The 25,531-nt window shown below is 46.4% G+C and overlaps 1 protein-coding gene across 3 annotated transcripts in view; it reads right to left on the bottom strand.

Annotated features, from left to right (window-relative positions):
* Nucleotides 1–25,531, bottom strand: part of slc16a4 (solute carrier family 16 member 4) — a 204,370-nt gene that overhangs the window by 64,568 nt on the left and 114,271 nt on the right. For all 3 annotated transcript variants that reach the window (XM_068057573.1, XM_068057575.1, XM_068057574.1), the window contains exons 4-6: nt 22,712–22,844; nt 17,570–17,713; nt 10,351–10,512 (exon numbers count right to left, since the gene is read on the bottom strand). In XM_068057573.1, the coding sequence (XP_067913674.1) occupies nt 10,351–10,512; nt 17,570–17,713; nt 22,712–22,844 (439 nt within the window). The remainder of the gene's footprint in view (nt 1–10,350; nt 10,513–17,569; nt 17,714–22,711; nt 22,845–25,531) is intronic.

Raw genomic sequence — 25,531 nt, 5'->3', positions numbered from 1 at the left:
TAAGGCTGGTCCCATTGAATTTCTGATTCTGACCCTCTGCCTCCCACCCCCAGGATGTTGATGGTGGGGATTCAGCAATGGTAATGCCATTGAACGTCAAGGGGAGAGGGTTACATACGAACATACAAATTAGATTCTCTCTTATTGGAGATGGTCATTGCCTAGCATTTGTGAATGTTACTTGCCAGTTATCAACCCAAGCCTGAATGTTGTCCAGGTCTTTCTGCTGGGCATGGACTGCTTCATTATCTACCTGGTACCTCCCCATAGTACAGTTTTGCCAATAGTGTCAGCTGTGGCTCAATGAGTAACACTGTGGCCTCTAAGTGGATTGTGGGTTCAAGTCTCAGTCCAGAGGCTTGAGCACATAATCCAGACTGACCACCCAGTGCAGTACTGAGGGAGTGCTGCACTCTCAGAAATGCCTTTCAGATGGCATTAAACTGAGGCCCTGTCTGCCCTCTTGGGTGGGTATAAAAACTCCCATGACACTATTTGATGAAGAGCAGAAGAGTTCTCCCCAGTGTCCTGCCCAATATTTATCCCTCAATCAACATCACTAAAACAGATTATCTGGTCGATATCACATTGTTGTTTGTGGGATCATGCTGTGTGTAAATTGGCTGCTGTGTTTCCCACATTAAAACAGTCACTATGTTTCAATGGTACTTCATTGGCTGTAAAGCATTTTGGGATAACCTGAGGTCATGAAAGGCGCTATATAAATGCAAGTTCTTCTTTCTTAATTGTGACATTCTGACCTTGAGCATAACCTCACATCCCACTGCACTGCGTGTTGGAGGCGGAGGAAAGTATTGCAGACCCTGAGTGTTATTTGCCATTCAATCTTCCACAATGCTAAGCAAAATATCATTTTAATCCTATAGTTTGTTCCCTTAATAATTATTTGAATGTTCGTCTGGCTCAATTAGTAGCACTTTGGCCCCTGAGGTTGTGCTTTAAGGTGTCAGTCCTGTGCAGCATTGAGGAAGTGCTGCACTGTCCATCGAATATGATGTTAAACTGAGGCCCTGTCTGTCTATCCAGTTGGATGTACAGAATCCCACGAGGCTATTTAAAAAGGAGCAGGGAGTTCCCAAGTGTCCCGGCCTACATTCATCCCTGAACCAATAGTCATTCATATCACTCATTTTATGGGATGTTACTAGATGCAAAATGGCCAAGCTCAGTTCCAGACAATGATCACATCTCAAAGAAATCCATTGAGGGCTAAATTGGATAGACCCTGAAAACAGGCGCAGAGATCATGATGCACGATTAACCCGCACTCATTGATTGAAATACGGTGAGCATGCCAACTTCCTTGCTGTTAATTGGCTGCACCAGCAGGGTGTCCAAAATCATAATTTCTTAGCATCACTTACAGCTAGCCTGCAGTGCTTAAAGGGAAGGTGCATTGTGGCTGGAGCAGGTGTTGGAAGGCATACAGAAAGTGAATCTGACCTGGAAAACGGTGAAGAATAGCACAATATGAGACAGGAGCTCTAAGATTTTTGGATGCTTCATTGTAGGTCTTGGTGGAGGAGGTGAAAAGGAGCAGAGATGAACTGTATCCACAGAGAGCCAGCAGGCTTTCCACACACACTCAGAAGGAAGTGGGAAAAGATAGCCGTGGCGGTCAATGACAGGAGTCCAGCCCTAAGGACCTGGATGTAGTGCCAGAAGAAATTCAATGACCTCACACAACTGGTCACAGTCAGCAAATATATCTTCAAATGCCATAATCCCACCAACTGTACCACTAGTCTCTCATGCTGCTCAATGTGTCAGACCCCAATCACTCACCTACCAACAATCTCTAACAGTCAGATCTCATAACTCACATTCATAGCTTCACCTCAACCTCACACACTTAGCACAGTTGAAAGCCTCACACCCACATCTCACAGCTTGCAAAAACTGCCAGATATTCAAGGCGCAGTGGTTAGCACCGCAGCCTCACAGCTCCAGCGACCCGGGTTCAATTCTGGGTACTGCCTGTGTGGAGTTTGCAAGTTCTCCCTGTGTCTGCATGGGTTTCCTCCGGGTGCTCCGGTTTCCTCCCACAAGCCAAAGACTTGCAGGTTGATAGGTTAATTGGCCATTATAAATTGCCCCTAGTATAGGTAGGTGGTAGGGAAATATAGGGACAGGTGGGGATGTGGTAGGAATATGGGATTAGTGTAGGATTAGTATAGATGGGTGGTTGATGGTCGGTGCAGACTCGGTGGGCCGAAGGGCCTGTTTCAGTGCTGTATCTCTAAACTAAACTAAACTAAACATGATAGTCACAATACCTAAACACATTGCACCACACTCACTGACACACTTCCCTCTCTCTCACAGGACAATGTGGTGCAAAACCAGAGGCAGAAGGAGCTAAACAGAGGAGGAGAGGCATGCCTGCATGTCCTGACACCCCATGGAGGAATGATGCTGGCCATTAATGGAACAGCCATTGCTGAGCCAGTGACCAGCAGCAGGGCTGAAACTATTGAAGATGACGGTAACCTCATACCTAACCCTTCTTCTCACTTCCCTCTAAACCCACACTCTCTTCCGATTTACAGGCTGTTGATGGTGTGAACATGCATTTCTTACTTACTCCCACCCCCTCACAACAACCCTACCCTTTCAGCTACCCAGGAACTGTAGCCTGGCCTGGGAGTGGAGGAACAGCATGAAGACAGTAATGATGAAGTCACACCATTACTTGATATCACACTCTCAGCCACCAGCTCAGATACTGACATTCGCATCACTTCGAGCTCCTAGAGGGAGAGGTTGCTCATGGGTTCTGCTGTTACAGGACTCAGAGGAGGACTTTGATGGGGTAGGCTATAGAAGAAGGCTGATGGGCATGCACACAGAAATGCTTAGTACATTGGCGGGCCTGCCAAAAAGCCTGCGATCAATGCTAAGGAGCATGTTGGAGCCCAGCATCAACTTGGCTCAGGGCTTTGCACAGAGTTTGGAGCCCATCTTGTCCACTGTGGAAATGGTGGCCAACTTCATTAACACACTTGAGGACCCAACCATAGTGCAGCATCTGATGGCCAATGTCTCAGCTTTCATGGCAGCACAAGCAGAAGCCACAAAATGTCTGATTGCTGCAGCAAAGCTCAGATGGAAGCTTTGCAAGCTCAGTTTACTGCCATGCTCGGATCGCTGTGGATGCCAGCGTTCAAAGGGACTTGCAGACTGACACAAAAATCCAGCAATCTGTCCTCCAACATATTATTAGGATAGCCAAGGTGCTGCCCTGGGGGAGCGGCAGTGTCTCCATGGAGTACGAGCCTGCTGTCCTCTCAGAATGACAGATTTTGACCTTCCATCACTGCCACTCTGCCAATGCCCTTGCTGTTACCTATCAGTTAGCACAGACTCCTTTGACAGAATCACAGAATTGATACAGCACAGGAGGCAGCCATTTGACCCATTGTGCCTGTACTGGCTCTCTAAATGAGCAATTCACCGAGTGCCATTTGCCTGCTTTCTCCCCATAACCCTGCACATTCTTCCTTTTCAGATAACAGTCTAATTCTCTTTTGGCTCCTGCTGTTCATGCTAAGATGGTGCAGTCTGAAGCCAGGCCTTTTATGCTCAGAGCTGCTTGATGTCATCCTGTAAGGTCATCTGCAATCTCCCCCAGTGAAATTTAACAGACTCCTACAAGCCATGCTGCAACCACTGAGGTAGCACTGTGTAGACACACTTGGACAGGGTTATTAATTTACATTTGTATGCAATATGACAAGATTTAATTGATAAATTTGGTTTGGAATGTTAATTTTCTGGAGTTTTATTTCTGTATTGTGACTAATGGGCAGTGACAAATGGGCTGAATTTTGTGCCCGCAGCAGGGGTCCTGATGCTGGGCCATGAGGCCGGGGGCAACCCCGCCTTGGCCATTTGGGGGACCCCCACTGCATTTTTCGGCACTCGGGAAATTAACTGCCTCACACTGGGGCTCTGGTCCCTGATGGGGGCCTGCCTCCAAGAGCTACAGCCAATTGGAGGGCCGGACAGTAACCTCCCCATAAGATGTGGGGTCGGGCTTGTCGGGGACAATCAGGCAGGCCCTGGCTAGCGGGGGGGTTGGGGGGGGGGTTGGTGAAGGAAAGGGGGGGGTGGCGGGGAAAGAGAGATTTCCAAGGGAGCGATCAGCCCACAGGGAGGCCACCTGGTTTATCGTGGCGGGGGTCCACCAGCCGATGGTAAAATGCCAGCAGCGGTGGAAAGAGGCCCTTAATTGTCCATAAGGGCCTCAATTAACCTCTTGACGGGAAAGTCGTCCTCCACCATCCCCGCCACTATAAAATTCCATGGTGTCAGGATGGCAATGGGTACTCCACCATCCCCCCTGCCTTCCTTCGCCATTTTACCCCAACCACCTCCCAGCCCATCCCTAGAGGCTGCAGCTGCAGCTAGTAGCTACTCATACCAGGAGATCTATTGTCAGGGTACCTCACACTTGTCTATCTTGCGCCATCCTCACACATCCACACATGCCTAGGTTGACCCCACGTTCAGCTGCCCTCCACTTTGCCCTCTAGAAGAGATCTCTGTAGCTTTTCAGCCTTGATCAACTGGCCGAAATACTGACATTTTCTTTTCTGGATGTCACTTTTTTTTTAAAGAGTTCTTTTTGCTCTTGTAATTTCAGGCATCTCTTCATTTGTCTTATGGTCTGTATAAGGAACTTTAAGCACACATATTAGCATCCACATTTCAAAGGCCTCTATTTTCTTCCACAGATCTTTACTTATTATCCAGGTTTCTGAGGCATCCAGGAAATGAATGCAGCATCTTGAGTTTTTTCATGGTTAAAAGTTGAGCTTTCTGGTTGTTAACACATGTCATCTTCACAAAATTATTTCTGGCTATCTCTACATCCTTCTTCTGACTTCGGCATCGCATCTACCATCTTCTGTTATCATTTGTCCTAAATAGACAAACCTATCTACTGTTCCAGTGCGACACCATCTACTTCAACCTTCACTCCGGTTTCTTATAATGTATTCCTTCTAATTACCATTGTTTTGTCTTTTTGGTGTTCATACTCAACCCATATTATAAACTAGATTTTACTTGATCTGTGATATTTTGTACAGCCTCTTCTGATTCTGCAAGTAGCACTGTTTCATCAGCGTACGGTAAGTTTGTTATGTTCTTACCTCCAATGTTTACACCTGGAAGTACATCGAATTTTCTGAATGTTTGTGTTGTGTACAGATCCCTAGAGTGCTAGTAAAATTCAGCCCAGAGGGAAGGTAAGGTTGGTGAATGGGGAATTCGGTTTGCAATTACTGGTATTGCATGTGTCTTCACAAACAGACCAGGAAGGAAGGGGTTGTCTAGGTTATAGAGTCATAGAGTTATACAGCACAGAAACAGGCCCTTTGGCCCATTGTGTCCATGCCAGCCATCAAGCACCTAACTATTATAATCCCATTTTCCAGCACTTGGCCCAAGTGCTCATCTAAATACTTATTAAATGCTGTGAGGGTTCCTGCCTCCACCGCCTCTTCAGGCAGTGCGTTCCAGCTTCCAATCGCCCTCTGAGTGAAAAGATTTTTCCTCAAATCCCCTCTAAACCTCCTGCCCCTTACCTTAAATCTATGCCCCCTGGTTATTGACACCTCCACGAAGGGAAAAAGTTTCTTCCTATCTACCCTATCAATGCCCCTCATAATTTTGTATACCTCAATCAGGTCCCCCCTCAACCTCCTCTGCTCTGAGGAAAACAACCCTAGCCTATCCAGTCTCGCTTCATAGCTGAAATGCTCCAGCCCAGGCAACATCCTGGTGAATCTCCTCTGCACCCTCTCCAGTGCAATCACATCCTTCCTACAGTGTGGTGCCCAGAACTGTACACAGTACTCCAGCTGTGGCCTAACTAGCATTTTAACAGCTCCATCATAACCTCCCTGCTCTTATATTCTATACCTCGGCTGATAAAGGCAAGCATCCCATGTGCCTTCCTAATCAGCTTATCTACCTGTGCTGTTGCCTTCAGTGATCTATGAACAAGTACACCAAGGTCCCTCTGACCCTCTGTACTTCCCAGGGTCCTACTATCCATTGTATATTCCCTTCCCTTGTTAATCCTCCCAAAATGCATCACCTCACACTTCTCAGGATTAAATTCCATTTGCCACTGCTCTGCCCATCTTACCAGCCCATCTATATTGTCCTGTAATCTAAGGCTTTCCTCCTCACTATTTACGACACCACCAATTTCCGTGTCATAGAGTCGTACAGCATAGAAACAGGCCCTTCGGCCCACCGTGTCCATGCCGACCATAATGCCTACCTATACTAATCCCACCTGCCTGCATTAATTCCATATCCCTCTATGCCTTGCTCATTCAAATACCTGTCCAGATGCCCTTTAAATGTTGTTACTGTTCCTGCCTCCACCACCTCCTCTGGCAGCTCATTCCAGATACCCACTATTCTTTGTGTGAAAAATTTACCCCTTTGATCCCCTTTAAACCTCCTCCCTCTCACCTTAAATCTATGCCCTCTAGTTTTAGTCACCCCTACCATGGGAAACAGACTCTGGCTATCTACCCTATCTATGCCTCTCATAATTTTATATACCTCTATAATGTCCCCTCTCAGCCTCCTTCGCTCCAGGGAAAACAGACCCAGCCTATCCAATCTCTCTTTATAACTCAAGCCCTCCAAACCAGGCAACATCCTTGTGAATCTTTTCTGCACCCTCTCTAGCTTAATCACATCTTTCCTGTAGTGCAGCGACCAGAACTGCACACAGTACTCCAAATGCAGCCTAACCAACGTTATGTACAACTGTAACATGACGTCCCAACTCTTGTACTCAGTGCCTCGGCCGATGAAGGCAAGCATGCCATATGCCTACTTCACCACCCTGTCTACCTGTGTTGCCACTTTCAGGGAACTATGTACTTGCATCCCAAGGTCTCTCTGCTCAGCAACACTCCCCAGGGCCCTGCCATTCACTGTAAATGTCCTGCCCTGGTTTAACCTCCCAAAATGCATCACTTCACACTTATCTGCGTTAAATTCCATTTGCCAATCCCTTGCCCACTTACCCTGTTGATCTATATCCTGTTGTAACCTGAGACAACCTTCTTCACTGTCCACTGTACCACCAATTTTGGTGTCATCTGCAAATTTACTAATCATGCCCCTTACATTCACATCCAAGTCATTAATATATATGTCAAACAACAGAGGGCCCAGCACCGATCCCTGCGGCACACCACTGGTCACCGGCCTCCAATCTGAAAAACAACCCTCCACTACCACCCTCTGCCTCCTATCACCAAGCCAATTTTGTATCCAATTTGCTGGCTCACCCTGGATCCCATGTGTTTGAACCTTCTGGACCAGCCTACCATGCGGGACCTTGTCAAAGGCCTTGCTAAAGTCCATACAGACAATGTCCATCGTCCTGCCCTCATCAATACTCTTGGTCACCTCCTCGAAAAACTCAATCAAATTCGTGAGACATGATTTCCCACGCACAAAGCCATGCTGACGATCCCTAATCAGACCATGCCTTTCCAAATGCATATAAATCCTGTCTCTCAGAATCCCTTCCAATAACTTTCCCACCACTGATGTAAGGCTCACCGGCCTGTAGTTCCCTGGCTTATCCCTGCTGCCCTTCTTAAATAAAGGCACAACATTAGCTATCCTCCAGTCTTCCGGTACCTCACCCGTGGCTAACGATGATACAAAAATCTTTGCCAGGGCCCCAGCAATCTCCTCCCTTGCTTCCCATAGCTTCCTAGGATACACCTGGTCAGGCCCTGGGGATTTATCCATCTTAATGTGCTTCAAAACCTCCAACACCTCCTCTGCGAGCTTACTGATCATTCCTCCTATATTCACGTCTAAATCATTAATGTACACTACAAACAACAAGGGTCCCAGCACCGATTCCTGTGGTACACCACTGGTCACAGGCTTCCACTCGCAAAAACAAACCTCGACCATTACCCTCTGCCTCCTGCCACTAAGCCAATTTTGGATCTAGTTTGCCAAATTGCCCTTGTTCCCATGGGCTCTTACCTTTTTAACCAATCTCCCATGCAGGACCTTATCAAAAGCCTTACTGAAATCCATGTAGACTACATCAACTGCTTTACCCTCATCTACACACCTAGTCACCTCCTTGAAAAATTCCATCAAGTTAGTTAGACATGATCTCTCCCTGACAAAGCCATGCTGACTATCCCTGATTAATCCCTGCCTCTCGAAGTGGAGATTAATCCTGTCCCTCAGAACTTTTTCCAATAGTTTCCCAACCACTGATGTTAGACTCATCAGCCTGTAATTACCTGGTTTATCCCTGCTACCCTTCTTGAATAATGGCACCACATTCACTGTCCTCCAGTCCTCTGGTACCTCTCCTGTGGCCACAGAGGATTTGAAAATTGGTGTCAGAGCCCCTGCTATCTCCTCTCTTGCCTTACATAACAGCCTGGGATACATCTCATCTGGGCCTGGGGATTTATCCACTTTTAAGCCCGCTCAAACAGCTAATACTTCCTCCCTTTCAATGCTAATATGTTCAATTATATCACAATCCCCCTCCCTGATCTCTACACCTACATCGTCCTTCTCCATAGTGAACACAGATGAAAAGTAATCATTTAAAGCCTCACCTGTGTCCTCCGGCTTCACACACAGATTGTCACTTTGGTCCCTAATGGGCCCTACTCTTTCCCTGGTTATCCTCTTGCCCTTAATATACTTATAAAACGCCTTGGAATTTTCCTTTATCTTGCCCACCAGTGTTTTTTTCATGTGCCCTCTTCGCTCTCCTAATTACTTTTTAAACTATCTCCCTACAGTTTCTATATTCCTCTCGAGCCTCCGCTGTTTTCAGTGCTCTGACTCTACCATAAGCCTCCTTTTTTTTTCCTGATTCAATCCTCTATATCCCTTGACATTTAGGGTTCCCTGGACTTTTTGGTCCTACCCTTCATCTTACGCGTACATTTTGGCTCTGAACTCTCACTATTTCCTCTTTGAATGACTCCCACTGGTCTGATGTAGACTTTCCACAAGTAGCTGCTCCCAGCCCACTTTGGCCAGATCCTGTTTTATCACATTGAAATCGGCCTTCCCCCAATTCAGTACCTTTATTTCGTTCTCACCTCTTTTCCTCTTCCTCCCCCTCCTGCTTGTTCTGCGCTCACCCTCCCAGTCATGCCCTTTTCTAACTGATTTCCTGACATAAAGTCAGGATAAAGTCCTGCAGCACCTGCCACATCACTCCCTAAATGTTTGCAACTTGAAACAACTATGGAAAACATTTTTAGAAACGTAGTAACAGTCAGAAAAAAAAAATCAATCAGTAACTAACCAGAAATTGTTGATAGGGGGGCGGTGGGAAGGGTCAGGGTACTTCCGGCTGCTGAATGCATGTTCAGCTGTGCGAGGTTAACAGAGGGCATTAGTTGGAGTGTTGAGTTCCAAAATGGCAGTGCTGGCATCACACTCCGATTGACGTCATTATCCGCTTGCTCCATATACTTCCAGCAGTTGTTAGCTACACACGCTCACTTCTTTACCAGTATGGCACCCGGCACTATTTGCAGATCGGTGTTCATGCTCATTAGATGCCATTTTGACCTCCAAACGGCACCAGTTTCACCCAAACAATAGCCACTACCGAGCATAATTCCACACTTCCCAGTATGTGAAACACCTCAAGCTGTTTCTGAATTGTGACAAGATGTTTCATGAACACACACCCGTCTGTCTCTACAGTCTAGTTACTGGAATAAATTTAAAGCCACTTTGGGTTACAGATTCACAGTGAGACCTGGCTGTATGGTTGGATCCTTCTATCCAATTGCTGGCCCATAGTAGACATTAAAATACTTGTTAACTATTGAGAACAAACCAAGCTCAGTCTTGATAAGGTAACATAATGCAGCTGGAAACTCTGACAGTTGTAGGATGATCGCGATTTCACAGCTACGGAAAAACTTTCTCTTCAGGGTAAGCTGTTTGAAAGGCCAATGAAGTGATTGATTCTATTAATCAACATCATTTTATACAATAGGACGCTCCTAAAATGTTTTTACCCAATGTTCTCCTCTCCTGAAGCTGCTGCCCTGTGTCTTCCACACACATCAGTCAATAAATCTCGACTCCAAATAACTCAGGCAATGGTGAGTTAAATTTCCACCAGTTTCCGATCTTCTGCCATAACCTCAGCAGAAACACCAGGGAAACACTATAAATAACCAATTTACTCAGGTTTTATTTGCTAAATACGTCAGTTCAAAATGTATGATAGAATTTTATTTGTAGCCATTAAGAGAATCAAAACACATTACTCACCTTGCCAGTCATATTCTACTAACAGTAACTGTGTAAAAGGGGCAAGGGCAAAGGTCAAGCCCATTCCAGATCGTGCGATGGCATAGGCAGTCGCCAGTCTTTTTTTGAAGTACTTTGCGTGCATCACAGTTGCTGCTTGATAGAGAAAAGCAAAGCCAATTCCTGCAACAAATGTTCATAGCTCAATATTTTTGTCAACTTGTTTTCTCTGATCTCCCCAGTCATTGCTGGTGGACGATGTGAATGGCCTGTCACAGGTGTTCATTAGCTGCTCTAAAACAGGCCACAGGGAGGTGAGCAAAACTATCTGGATTGGATCTTGCCCTCCTTCTGGTCTGCTCACCCCATACCGTGCGGAGCCATCTCTCCTACAGGATAATGAGTCAGATCAGTAGATTTATAAATTGGGGATGTTTAAGCCTCCCATGTACAGGAGCCCCAACACATCCACCCTCATCTGCAGCTTTATTTTTTATTCGTTTTGTGGGACGTGGGCATCGCTGGCAAGGCCAGTATTTATTGCCCATCCTTAATTGCCCTTGAGTAGCCTGTTAGGCCATTTCAGAGGGCATTTTAAGAGTTAACCACATTGCTGTGGGTCTGGAGTCACATGTAGGCCAGACCAGGTAAGGACAGCAACTTTCCTTCCTTAAAGGACATTAGTGAAACAGATGGGTTTTTGCAACAATCGACAATGGTTTCATGGTCACCAGATTTATTAATTGAATTCAAATTTCACCATCTGCCGTGGTGGGGTTCGAACCCATGTCCCCAGAGCATTAGCCTGGGCTCTGGATTACTAGTCTAGTGACATTACCACTATGCCACCTCCTCCCCTGAGGGTTTTGGAAATTAGAAAGAAAAATGTTCCTCATTCACTGAACATCTGCATCCAAATAGGAAAGTTGCTTCATCACACTGAACAAAATCTCTGTTAGCCTGTTTCTGTAAATGTTCCCATATACATTCGACTGTTTTTCCTCAGTTTGCTGACTCTTACCTTTTAATCCTTAAATCATTTGTGCATCCCAAATAAGTATAATATTTATTAAATATAAAGGATACAAAGTCTAATATTATGAAGCTCCGACAGGAATTTTTCTTTTATTCATTCACAAAATTTGGGTGTCACGGCAAGGCCAGTATTTATAGCCCATCCCTAATTGCCCTTGAGAAGATGGGGGTGAGCTGCCTTCTTGAATACAACTGAGTAGCTTATTCTACCATTTCAGAGGGCATTTATGCATCAACCACATTGCTGTAGTTCTACAGTCACAGTCAGACCATGCAAGGACAGCAGATTTCCTTCCCAATAGGGCATTAGTGAACCAGATGGGTTTGTACAAAAATCCGGTAGTTTCATGGTCAGCATTATTGAGACTAACTTTTCATTCTAGATTTATTTAATCAATTGAATTTAAATTCCTATAGCTGCTATGGTGGGATTTGAACTCACATCTCGGGATCATTAGTCCAGGCCTCAGGATTATTCATCCAGTAACATAAACACTATACACCTGTACCCTAGAGCTTGGTTTGACGCAGTCGTAATCCAGAGTGGGTGTGGACACAGAGCACAGAACTGACCCCCACAGGAGACCAAACTGGCAACACGAGGATAGCTGATGTGGGAAATGGAAACCTAGGAATGTTTGATGGGACAGTGTAGAGGGAGCTTTATTTTCATTTTTTTTTTAAAGAGATACAGCACTGAAACAGGCCCTTCAGCCCACCAAGTCCGTGCCGACCAACAACCACCCATTTATACTAATCCCACATTAATCCCATATTCCCTACCACATCCACTCCATTCTCCTACAATGGCCAATTTACCTATCAACCTGCAAGTCTTTGGCTGTGGGAGGAAACCGGAGCACCCAGCGGAAACCCACGCGGTCACAGGGAGAACTTGCAAACTCCGCACAGGCAGTACCCAGAACTGAACTTGGGTCGCTGGAGCTGTAAGGCTGCGGTGGCGGCACAGTGGCGCAGTGGTTAGCACCGCAGCCTCACAGCTCCAGGGACCTGGGTTCGATTCCGGGTACTGTCTGTGTGGAGTTTGCAAGTTCTCCCTGTGTCTGCGTGGGTTTTCTCCGGGAGCTCCGGTTTCCTCCCACAAGCCAAAAGACTTGCAGGTTGATAGGTAAATTGGCCATTATAAATTGTCACTAGTATAGGTAGGTGGTAGGGAAATATAGGGACAGGTGGGGATGTTTGGTAGGAATATGGGATTAGTGTAGGATTAGTATAAATGGGTGGTTGATGTTCGGCACAGACTCGGTGGGCCGAAGGGCCTGTTTCAGTGCTGTATCTCTAATCTAAAAAAAAAAATCTAATCTAAAAACCTATCACCTGCAAGTCTTTGGCGGAGCACCCGACGAATACCCAGGCAGACACAGGGAGAACTTGCAAACTCCGCACAGGCAGTACCCGGAATTGAACCCGGGTCCCTGGAGCTGTGAGGCTGCGGTGCTAACCACTGTGCCGCCCATACTCTGTATCTAACCCCCGTGCTGTACCTGTCCTGGGAGTGTTTGATGGGGACCCTGGCATGAATATCCCTCATTTGATGAGCACATTTTAAATAAGGAAATGATTTATGGTGATAATGGGAGGGATTTTGCCCCACGGAGGTTAACTGTTACTCAAAGAACAGTGCCAAGATTAACTAATCTTAGATCATTATAATTTGGATTGTCTGGTTGAAAGTCCAGGAGTTTTACAATGTTTTTAAAAACCACAAAAGCTTTGTATCGATAACCTCCCTTAACAGTGTACTTGTTGTTTTATTAGCTTTGGGTGTCCCACTACTCATTGAGATTCCAGGTGAACTGGTTACAATGCAGAACAACAGGACAAAGCAACATATAGGGAAAGATCAAGACAGAGTGGAGACTAAAAAAATGTCCCACTCCAGAGTTGTTATGTGGACCAGACTCCAAGCAGTGACATGTTGGCTCACGTTACAGGATTGCAAGATAGAATCATAGAATTAGTCCCAGTCCCCTGAGGGATTCATAGGAACAGGAGTAGGCCATTCAGCCCCTCGAGCCTGTTCCAACATTTGATGAGATCATGGCTGATCTGCAACCTAACTCCATATCCCTTTGCCTCATATCCCTTAATACATTTGGAGAACAAAAATCTATCAATCCCAGAATTAAAATTAACAAATGGCCCAGCATCAATTGCCATTTGCAGAAGAATGTTCCAAACTTCTACCACTCTTGGCGTGTAGAAATATTTCCTACGTTCACGCCTGAAATTTTAGATGACCCAATCAGCGGAAATAGTTTCTTTCATTCAACCCTATCACTTCCCCTTAATACATTGAAAACTTCTATCAAATCACCCCTTAACCTTCTAAATTCCAGGGAATAGAACCCTGGTTTGTGTAAACTCTCCTCAATTTAACCCTTCGAGTCCAGATATTATTTTGGTAAACCTACGCTGTACTCCCAATGTTACAATTCCTCCCTCTCCCAGTACTGATGCAGTGTCCCATGAATGGAACCCCTCCTTCCCACTGCACTCCTTTAGCCACCTCTCTAATCTGCTTATCCTTATGTTAATTTGCATGTGGCTCAGGTAACAATTCAGAGATGAAAGCCTTTTAGGTCCTGTTTTTAATGTAGCTCCTAACTCCTGTTACTCTCTGAACAGGACCTCTTGTCTACTCTTTCCAGTATTATTCCATCAATCAAAATGCATTCATTCAGAAAGACCCTAGCATTCCACTCAATACATTGTCATGACTTCTTTAGAAAGAAGCCTGACGAATGCCTGGTTGGGAATGGGAGCGAACAAGGTATGAAACTGTCGAAGGACCAGGATAGTTGCTGTGTTGCTGAGACAAGGGGAGAAGGTGGAAATTGGCCCTAAACAGCAGCAAGACAGAGTTGAATAATGGAACTGTGAGGATGGATAGATGAATATTCTGGAGTTGCTTCACTGCCATTGGGAATCACGGAGTATTTATCCAGATCTCTCCTTCAGGAGATTAAATGGTTTGGTAGACTCAATGATCGGAGAGATTGTACATGGGCCGTGGGAGGAGATTAAACAAGTGGAGACAAGTTCAAAATTGGACAGCTTGTAAATTGGCTGAGGACGTATTGATGAACTGCAAGGCCTTTTCTCATTTGTTGTGCTTCTTCATTTTTAACTACCTAGCCACTGATTCCATCCCTCTCCCCGGCAACTGCCTGAGGCTGAACCAAACTGTTTGTAACCTTGGGTCATGATTGACCCCCGAGATGAGCTTCTGCCCACATATCTGCCCATCATTAAGATCGCCTATTTCCAGCTCCATAACATCGCCCGACTCCAGGTGGGGATGTTTGGTAGGAATATGGGATTAGTGTAGGATGAGTATAAATGGGTGGTTGATGTTCGGCACAGACTCGGTGGGCCGAAGGGCCTGTTTCAGTGCTGTATCTCTAATCTAAAATCTAATCTAATCTCCCACCCCAACTCAGCTCATCTGCTATTGAAACTTTCATTCCATTGTTACCTTGAGACTTGATTATTCCAACACACTGCTGGCTGGCCTTCTTCATTCTACCCTCCATAAATGGAATCCTTTCCTTTATTAGCTGAGGTATAGAATATAAGAGCAGGGAGGTTATGCTGGAACTGTATAACTCATTGGTTAGGCCACAACTTGAGTACTGTGTGCAGTTCTGGTCACCTCATTACAGAAAGGATGTAATTGCACTAGAGAGGGTACAGAGGAGATTTATGAGGATGTTGCCAGGACTGGAAAAATGCAGCTATGAGGAAAGATTGGATAGGCTGAGGTTGTTCTTGGAACAGAGAAGGCTGAGGGGAGATCTGATTGAAATGTACAAAATTGTCAGGGACCTGGATAGAGTGGTGCAGAGCACCTTAGCAGACAGGTCAGTGACAAGAGGGCATAGATTTAAAGTGATTGGTAGAAAGATTAGAGGGGAGATGAGGAAATTTGTTTTCACTCAGAGGATGGTGGCGGCTCTGGAACTCACTACCTGAAAGGGTAGTAGAGGCAGAAACTCTTAACTCATTGAAATATGTCTGGATATGCACCTCAAGTGCTGTAATCTTCAGGGCTACAGACCAAATGCTGGAAAGTGGGATTAGAATAGGTGGATAGTTTTTCGGCTGGCACAGACACGATGGGCCAAGTGACCTCTTTCTGTGCTGTAAACTTTCTATGATTCTATGATAAACTTGAGCGCATCCAAAACTCTGCTTCCCGTGTTCCAACTCACACCAAGTCCCGTTCATCCACCAGCCCTGTGTTCGCTGACAGCTCCCAGTGTGCTGTGCTCCCGGTTAAGCTATAATTCGGTTTTAAAAGGCTGCATTTGCTGACAATGCAACCACTAGGAGGCGCAGTACCAGCACATGCGCAAATGCAGACTATTCAACTGAAATGTCACCGTCAGCGATATCTCAGGCAGCTGCCAGTAATAAAAATGGTGCTGCTCAATTTGGCACACAAAAAATTAAACCCAAACCCTCTCAATGGTCATGATCACCACCTTCACTCCAACCCAACAGTTCCCCGCTCCCTCCCGCCATCGCCGTTTCTCTTCATCACTCCCTCCAGCAAGCACCTGCTCGCCGCTCTCTCTCCGCCTTGCAACATTCACCCCCCCCGCCCCCCCTCGTCGGCTGCTCACTCCTCTCCTTGCAGCCCTCAGCTGCTCACTCTCCCTTACCCTCTTGGCCACTTGCTCGCTCCCTGCCGCGCCGCCCGGAGAAGCAGCAGGGGTGGGTGCAAGTGGGGAGTGAGCGACCGAGGGCTGCGAGGTGGGCAGCGAATAGCTGAGGAGGGGAAGCAGCGATGTGGGGAGCGAGCGGCCGAAGGGGGAAAGCGCCCAGGTGGGCAGCAAGTAGCTGAGGAGGGGAAGTGGCGAGGCGGGGGAGCAAGCAGCCGAGGGGGGGTGGGGGGAGGGGGGAAGCGATGAGGCGGGCAGCGAGCGACCGGGGAGGTGGGGTTGGGGGGGGTGGGGGGGGTGGGGAAGCAGCAAGGCGGGTGGAGCAGCGGGTAGTCGAGAGCGGGAAACTAGAAGTGGTGACTGAGACGGGGATGGCGGGAGGGAGTGGGATACTGTTAGGGAAATGGAGGCGGCAATCATGGCCATTATGTCTGACATTGCGTGGTGACATCAATGTGCACATTCATACTGGCAAGCTGGCAAATGTTTGGACGCACTGATGACATCCGCAATCGCTCTGCACATGGTCTGCCTTATCAGGAGACACTCTGCTTTTAAAATTCTTATCCTTGTTTTCAATGGCCTTGCCCTGCCTTTTATCTGTAATCTCCTCTAGCCCCACAATCCTTCGAGATCTCTGTGCTTCTCTAATTCTGGCCTCTTGAACATCCCCGATTTTAATCGCTCCACTATTGGTGGCTGTGCCTTTAGACACCTGGGTCCTAGCTCTCGAATTCCCTCCCTAAACCTCTCTACTTCTCCTCAAAACCTACCAAGCTTTTGGCTAACTGCCCTAATATTGCCTTTTGTGGCTCGGTGTCATATTTTGTTTTATAATGCTCCTGTGGATTGCCTTGGGACATTTTATTGCATTAAAGGTACTATATACAACACAAATTGTTGTAGTAACAGTTTATCTAGGGAGATTTCTAGAAAGAAGTTTTCTTCTCTTGTTCAATAAGGAAGATGTGCAAATTAAAACATTTATTTTTACAAGTGGGTTTATTAATTTAAATTTCATCATGTAATGATGTGATATTATCCTTTGATTGTGTTAAATATTTAGCTACTGAAGAACCCCTGGAATTAAAGGCTGGCGACCCGACCCGAACCCAACAGGACCCAACGACATGTGTCTGGTTTGGGTCGGGTCGGGTTGCATTTCCAGGTCCGGCATTCAGGCTCGGCTCGGGTCGGGCTGAGTCGGACACGGTTTGTCACCACCTCTGGTAAGTGGCTCCAATGTTAATGTAATTTTTGGACTTGAAAAATGGTTTTGTTACAGTTATTTTAAGCTTGTGCAGATAAGCAACAAAGTGAAAAATGGAAGGTCGGCTAACCAATGGTTGGGTTGGGTCGGGTCGAGTCGGGCGCGGGAAAAAATGAAAGGACTCGGGCCGGGTCGAATTTCATTTGCAGACCCGAGCCGGCCTTTACCTGGAATTATGGAGCAGTCACTCCTAAAGATGGTTAAGGTATGTAGAATGTCTTTTAAAAGCAGAACTAACATTTCTTACCAACTACAGCACCGAGGGAGACGTAAAGGAAGAGGACACCAGGAGCCAGGATGCTAATAAGAAATCCGCTGCTCACAAGGATAGCCCCAAGAATTGAGGTCCATCGATCCCCCAGCTTCCCACAGGCAATTGAAGCAATAGGACCTGAAGAAGGCAAATCAGATTAAACATTCAATATTTCTTCCTCATCTTAAAAATAAATCTTTTCTTCCACTTCCAAGAGCTAAAAAGTAACTGAGAACATGTAGTCCTGTCGTGGCTATCTCCTCATGTATTGACAGATTCTTCAGGCTGTCAATAAGTGGAGGAACAGAATGGATGGAAGGAAAAAGTGAAAATAAGAAGCGGAGTTGGGGTACAACTGAAGGTTCGGTTAAAGATAAGAACTTTTAGGAAGCTTTGAAAACTGGTAGGTGCAGTTCATAGGATCATAGGAGGGCAGAGGGATTTGGGAGGGAGTTTTAGAGGGAATAGGGGGTAATAAGTGAAAGAATAGCCACTCAGACGGTGCAGAGGGTAGTGAGAACAAGTAGACTGGTGTCAGGAGAAGACAGTATACAGGTGGGGTATATTGCTGCAGATCACTGAGGGAGGGCACAGTGAAGTGAGGGCAAAGGTTTAAATCAAATTGCTGCAATATCAGAGACCAAGGTAGTTGGGGTTCAGGCCTTTGTGAGGGTCAGGATGTGGTTAGAGCTTTGAGATGAGTTATAGGACATGGGGAGGCAGCTGGGAAAAGCAAGATGATGGGGGAGTTTATGAGGGTCGGGGTTAGGGTTGGATGATATTGTGTAGAAAGTGGTTTTAGTAGCAGGACCAATTGGTGAAGTAAATTCAGCTTTGAGATCAAACAGCAGAGCAAGCTACAAGATCGCCAGACTTTACTGAAGGTGCCATTCAGGAACATTTTGCTTCATTTAAGGCTTGGTGTCAGAAGTCTGTCACGCCATCTTGGAGTTGGAGGCACTTTGGGCTCATCCTTGTCTGGATAATGGATGGACAGTCGCTGAATGCAGCAGCTGGGATTGATGGAGAATTAAAACTGGGTGTCATCACTGTATATGTGGACACTGCACCCTCCCTTCATCGTGCTATCACTGACTTTTGAATTGAAGCAGAACAAGAATGAGGTACAGTGGCCTGGGCATTGAAGGAGATCTAGGCTAAATTCAGGGACTCGGTGTCACACAACAGTTTAGGTCAAGGCAATGCTACATTTCTCAAATATGTGCTGTCATTGAACAAGGCTCTCACTGTCAGTGCAGGATCACTGAATAAACCCTGTAATGTCTTTGGTGTGACAGTTGAAGAATGGAAGGAGACCAAAGTCCCATCATGAGAGATTGACAAGGATAGATCTTGTAGGATAATAAAAACAAGAAATGCTGGAAATACTCAGCAGGTTTGGCAGCATCTGTGGAGAGAGAAACAGAGTTAACGTTTCAGGTCAGTGACCATTCATCAGAACTGACTTGAAACGTTAACTCTGTTTCTCTCTCCACAGATGCTGCCAGACCTGCTGAGGATTTCCAGCATTTCTTGTTTTTATTTCAGATTTCCAGCATCTGCGGTATTTTGCTTTTATTATAGACCTTTAGGATAATGGGCTGATAGTGTCTTTAGGCATTGAAGAAGTTAAGGATGAGAAGAGAAAACTAGTCATTGAACAAGATGTTATTGATGAAATTAATCTGTGTAGGTTCTGTGCTGTGGGCAAGCGGCAGCCAATCACAAAGTGGGCGTGAGTATGGTTATTGGTCAATGACATATACCAAGACTTTTGAACGAAAGCGAAGATCAAAGGGTGATAGATGGAGGGATTAGAAGGGAAAGAGGGATGTAATAACAAGGTAGGGATAGTGCTAAAGAATGGAGTGATATTGGTGAGTGTGAGACTGAGATGAAGTTCGGTAGTCTGGCAATGGGTTGGAAGGGAAGAAAGCAACACGTGGAAGGCTTCGTAGACAAGATGCATTTAGTCAGGCGATGAGGGGGGCAAAGAGATGGAGAGAAAGTGCAGAGTATGAACGGGTGGGCACTTTGTGGGCGGTGACGCAGTGGTTAGAGGGAACGGCTGGAAGTTGAAGGGGCCATGCAGGGTTCGAAAAAGCAGAGGTTAGAGGGAACGGCTGGAAGTTGAAGGGGCCATGCAGGGTTCGAAAAAGCAGAGGTAGTTAATCAGATGACTTTGATTCTTCGACTTGCAGGGCTATGGGGATCGAGCAGGGGGAGTGGGACTGACAGGATAGCTCCGTGGAGAGCTGACATGGATTCGATGGGCTGAATGGCCTCCTTCTGTGCCATAAATGATTCTATGACCCTATAACATCTACAAGTTTCTTCCATTTAACATTCAAAGTGACAAAAGGAGAGTGCAGAGGAGGGATATCAAAGGAGATGATTGGTGGAGAAAGCTCACTGAGATAATCTTGACGTAGCAGGTGAATTTAACCAAGAAAAAGAAGTGACAATTATTCTGAGCTGACTGAACAGCCAGCTCTGTTACCCACCAGGTGTGCTTGAGCTGAGCCAAGGAGAGGAAAGATGAAGATGGAAGACAATCCTTTGAGAGAATTGGGTTCAGTAAGTTTCTTATCTAAAGGGTAAGAAATCTCATGATTGTCAAGTACCCACAGCCAAGGGGCAGAGCGACCAACCTTCTCCCAATTACTGTCAATTGCTGGTCCCTGCCATAAACTCCATTCTAGCTCTATCCCTTTTCCTGGCAACTGTCTGAGGCTGAACCACATTGTTCACAACCTTGGTGTCATATGTGACCCTGAAATGAGCTTCCGACCACATATCTAAGGTTGCCCATTCCCACCTTCGTAACATTGATCAACCTCGCCTCTGCCTCAGCTGATCAGCTGCTGAAACCCTCAGCCATGCCTGTGCTACCTCGAGACTTGAATATTCCAACACTCTCCTGGCCAGCATCCCATCTTCCACCCTCAATAAACTTCAGCTCATTCAAAACTTTGCTGTCTATATTCTAACTTGCACCAAGTCCCATTCATCCATCACCCTTGTGCTCAGTGACCTACAGCAGCTCCCAGTTAAACAGTGCCTCAATTTTAAAATTTTCACTCATTTTCAAATTTCCTCTGTAACCTCCTCTAGCTCTATAACCCTCCAAGATCTCTGCATTTCTCCGATTTCTGGCATTTTGCACATCTCTGCTTTCCATCGCTCCACCATTGATGGCCTTGCCTTCAGCTGCCTAGGCTCTCAGCCCTGGAATTCCTTCCATAAACCTCTCTGCCTCACTGCTCCTTAAAACCTACTTCGTTGGCCACGCTTTCGGTCGTCTGCCCTAATATTTCCTCATGTGACTGGGTGTCAAATTTTGTTTGATAACACTTGAAGTGCCTTGGGGCATTTTACTACAGTAAAGGCACTATAGAAATGAATGTTATTGTTGGCAATGGTAACCATTGGATCACCTTCTGGTTCAACTGGTCGAGCAACTCCTGGCCTTTAGTCAGTGCTTTCCTTGCGGGTGAGCAACTGACATCAAACACAGTGAAGAAACAAACAGTCCCAGTTACCACTAAAGGCAGTTTTAGTTTAGAAACACAGAGGAGTTTCATACAAAATATCTCATCCACCAACAAATAAACCTTATATCCATTCTTATCCGAGTGAGAGATCCCAGTGTTAGTGTCAACATCAACATTCAGTAATTCCAGGTCAAAGTACAACACAACCAGATAACCAGATGGAGAGTGCAGATCCCAGCTCAGGGGCACCATCTACTGTACCAGTATGGCATTTTATCATCTCCTGCCCCAGCTGGCTTTCGGCCTCTTTCAGTGGCTGTGCCAATGTCGTGCTGTAGACATAGAGATGGGATTAAAACAGCCCAAACTCATTTCATGGGTCACTTTTACAGACAGCAACAGAGGAGACCTCCATCCCAGCAGTGTCATGAATTGGAACCCAGGTCAGTGTTTAAACCACTGCACCCCCAGTTTATAAATGGTTGTGGTAGTGCTTTGTTTACTAGGAGGCTGAGCTCTGTTGTTCTGTCTGTGGGGTCCTTGGAGTTCCTTGGTTTCGCTACTGCCTTGTCATTTGCTAAAATGCAAATTGGGCCCATAAAACTCTGGCCCAATAACAAAACTTTGCACTGTGGTTTAGTGGTAACCAACTAGCGAAAGGATGGTGTGAACAGAAAGATAAAGCGGGTTAGTGGGTAACTTACACCTTGGGGAGGGATTAAAACCCAAAGGTTCAACTTTCAATCCCTAGTCTGTGGGGAGGCGGATAATCCCAGTCAGGCAGTAAATTGGCGTCAGTGACTCTGGGTGGAGAAAATTCCCCCAGGAATCTCAATCCTGATTATTATTCAAAGATGCCTGTGGAATGTGCACTAGGAGACATCAGCCCTCTGTTCAAGCCCCTCAGGCCAAGCTCCCCTCAGCCAGAGCTCCATGTTCAGGTCTGAGTGTTCAGTGATTGGTGCAGGGCAGCTCATTAAAGTGAGTGGCTGAAAATACAGCAACACCACAAGGAAATTGAGCAAAGCGTGGGGGAGGGGCAGCAGGTTCCCCACAAAATGCACCCCTAAAAATTTTTTGCAGGTTGCATTTGGTGCAGCCTCCTGTGGTCCCTTTAGTGTATCTCTGCTCACCACCTGTTGCATCTGGCCAGAATGTGCCTGGTGCAGGCTCTGCCCATTGTTCCGACAGCCAGCAAAGGGCCCCTGACTTATGCATTCGAGCAATCTTCTGCTTGCTACAGACAAGTTTTCTCCCTTCCCATTTACACACCCACTTGAACATGGCACTAGCTGGGTCTTTGAGCAGCCTTCACTTCACAGACAATTTCAACTGTCGGAGCCTCACAACTGGGGAGGGGCTTAAAAATTGTCACCCAGGTGAGAACTGGATTACCATCAGGTTTGTCATAGTTTAAGATCCAATTGCCAAATCCCATCCAACTTTAAGAGTACCCAATTCAGCTTGGGCTGACAGTGCTGTGGACCTGTATCCCAGCATTAGCACCATCAGGAAGTGCCAGGAAAACTGGGGGACATAAAAGAAATAAAGGGGCATCACTGTCAAATCCCCTTCTGATGTCCACAGAATGCATCAGTTTGAGAGTCACATCTCTGACCATCCTCCGAGCATGCCTAGTTACCTGCAGAGAGGCGGAGGCTGGACATGATGGACCCAACCCAGCTGATCTGCTCCGAGGACCCCCCAAACACTTCCTGGAAGGTCACGAAGAAAATTCCAAAGGTCTTCAGTGTTCCCATCACCAGCACGTTCACCTGAAAATCAAGATTGAGGAATTACAGGACAGAAATCACCCAATATGAAGGCTGCAGTGATCCCAGAGTGTCACAGGGAAACCATATCCAACAGAGGTCTGCAGGAGACTATCGAAACCAAAGTCAGCCTGGTCCTGGGCTCCAGTTATTTCTGCCCAATCCTGAAAAGGTTCAAGATTTAAGACAGGCTTCTTTGTGAACTGGTTCAGCATTTTACAGATTATATTTTATCTTCCTATTTAGCGAAACAGCATCAGGATGGTTTCATAGATGTAGTGTGTTATTTCATCAGAGATTTAGAAAACAGGGTATCAGTGGAATGAATTGGGAGAGATCCCTCCTGATAAGCAAGGAGAGGTTTTGTAGGGTGATTTTTGGATGAAAATTGGACTGTTTAGGAGTGTGAGGGATGGTGATAATCTAGAGGAATCAGCTTGGGACCCAATTGAGTTGCAATCCTGTGCCCTAATTGGTGAGCTGCCGCTCGAATTGCACTCCCTGCTGTTGAATCTGAGGTGGAATTCTGGCAAATGTCAAAGGTGCCTGGCAGTCACTTAAAGGCGAGGCGTACTAGCATTGGCAATGAAAAGCAGCAGCACGTTAAGCAGCAGGTAACGTGTGGAGAACCCACAACCACCTTTAAGACTGCTATGAAAATGTCTCCCTAACTTCCATCCAAATTTACAAAAGCAAAATACTGTGGACGGTGGAAATCCGAAATAAAAACAGATGTTGGAAATACTGAGTAGCAGCTGTGGAGAGAGAAACAAAGTTAACGGGCTGAATTTTAACTTTCCGATCTGCTCACAGTGGGTAAAGAATCCAAAAGGTCCAGCACTCTGTTTGTCAGTGGCTTTTTAACTCAGCCACACCATTTGCATCTGACCTCCTGAGCAAATCGAGAGAGTAGGCATGATGACGACCCACATTAGTCTGTTTCAGCTCCAGTATTTACAGGGACTCTGCAAGGATCAGAATTGAAACATTGTCGAAGTGTCATAATGGAGCCAGCATTGAGAAATGGAGTGCCAATGTAGAAAGGCAGCATCGCAGTTCTCAGTGTGTCCCTGGACATGATGCTACGGGCTGTAAGGACCTGCAGGGAGATTCTGTTCCCCGTGGAATAGAGCAAGATCCAGAGAACAAGCAGGCGCGACTGGAGGTGGCAGAGGTGGTCAGCAGCAGGGGTGTGGTGTCTTGACCCTGGATACAATCCCGCAAGAGGTTCAATGACCTGATCAGGGTAGGAACGGTAAGTGGCATTCCACATTCAAGTACAAACCCCCTGACTCTGCCTCCCCAGTCTCCTGGACATCACTCCTCAGACCAACATACCCTGCAAGTATATCCATCCCTCTCTGTAGAGGCACCTCTTCAAATCCTCATCTGATCAGACACCACTGACACTCACCCTCATATTATTGCAATGTCACACTCATCCCTCACAGTAACCCTTTGCAAGTGTTGTCCTTCCATCCTCTCAAAACATTCCATTTCTTGCACTGATAGATCTCTTCTTTCTCCCCTTGCAGGAGAAGGGAGCACAGAACAGCAGGGAGAGGCAGGGAACTGGGAGTGGCCCTCCAGTCATTGCCATACTGATAGCTGCAGAGGAAGAGGTGGTGCTGGAGATAAGTGGGTCTTGGCATGCCTGACCATTGGCGATGGAGAGATAGGGTCTCCCAGCTACCTGGTGATGGAATTAAATACAACACAGTCACACGGCAGACAGCACTCACTCATGTTGATGTGATGTCAGCAGCCACTGAAATATAATGATCGCCACAATGATGACTGAGAACCCTCTCAGTGTGTCAGTTCAATTCATGTCTTTCATCTCCCACTTGTCTGACAGGCATCCCTCAGGAGGTGGTGCCAGAGGAAGTCACTCACTCTGAGGAAGCACTGTCATGTGACTGATGTGTATCTCAGGCCTCTGCTCTGATGTCCATCTCCATGGAAAGAGTGGCCACCTGAATACAGCATCAGATATGGCACGAAGCCGAGTGCCTGCTGGACCAGACCAATGGCCCTACACTCAGTCTGCCAGCTTAAGCAGGATTAAGGAAAGCCTCACCCTGGCCATTCAGTGCCTCAGTAAAGTGCAGCAAGGTGCTCTCCAGTTCTTGGCTAGCAGGGAAGTGCAGATGGGCCACGAGTGGAAAGATGGAGAATGGTACGGACTCTGCCCAAAGCGCTTTCACTTCTGATCCCTTGCACCCATGCAGCCCCCACCCACTGCCCCCCCCCACTCCTGCACAGTAAGAACCCCACATGCTGCCTCTTGTCCCGATGGCCATGTCTGCCCCTGCACAGGAGCAGTTAGGACTGATTTAGGTTGGGCCCTTGTGAACTCTAAAATCCAGAGGACATCAGCCAAGAACATCTGAGCAGTTAAGGCAGGAACCTTAGAAACCTGCCTCGAGCTGTGCTGAAGCCACATGGGTTGCACTCATCCTTGTAAAAGGCAGAGAAAGGATTTGCAATTGTAGAAGGGGATTCACTTGGGTGTTTAACTTTGACACATTTTGGCTTCATGTTTATGAACCATAAACTTCATTTCAAAACTCCATTGTCCAGCCCTCTCTATTGTTGCCTGCTGCTTGCCAAGCAGTCTCCTGCCTTGTGAAGAATGGTAGGACAGGAATTAAAGATGAGCAATGGGTGTTAGTGAGAGGGATGGTTTG

This window comes from Heterodontus francisci, chromosome 25 (assembly GCF_036365525.1).
Source record: "Heterodontus francisci isolate sHetFra1 chromosome 25, sHetFra1.hap1, whole genome shotgun sequence".
NCBI classification, from domain to species: domain Eukaryota; kingdom Metazoa; phylum Chordata; class Chondrichthyes; order Heterodontiformes; family Heterodontidae; genus Heterodontus; species Heterodontus francisci.
This window is presented reverse-complemented; position numbering and strand designations above follow the sequence as displayed.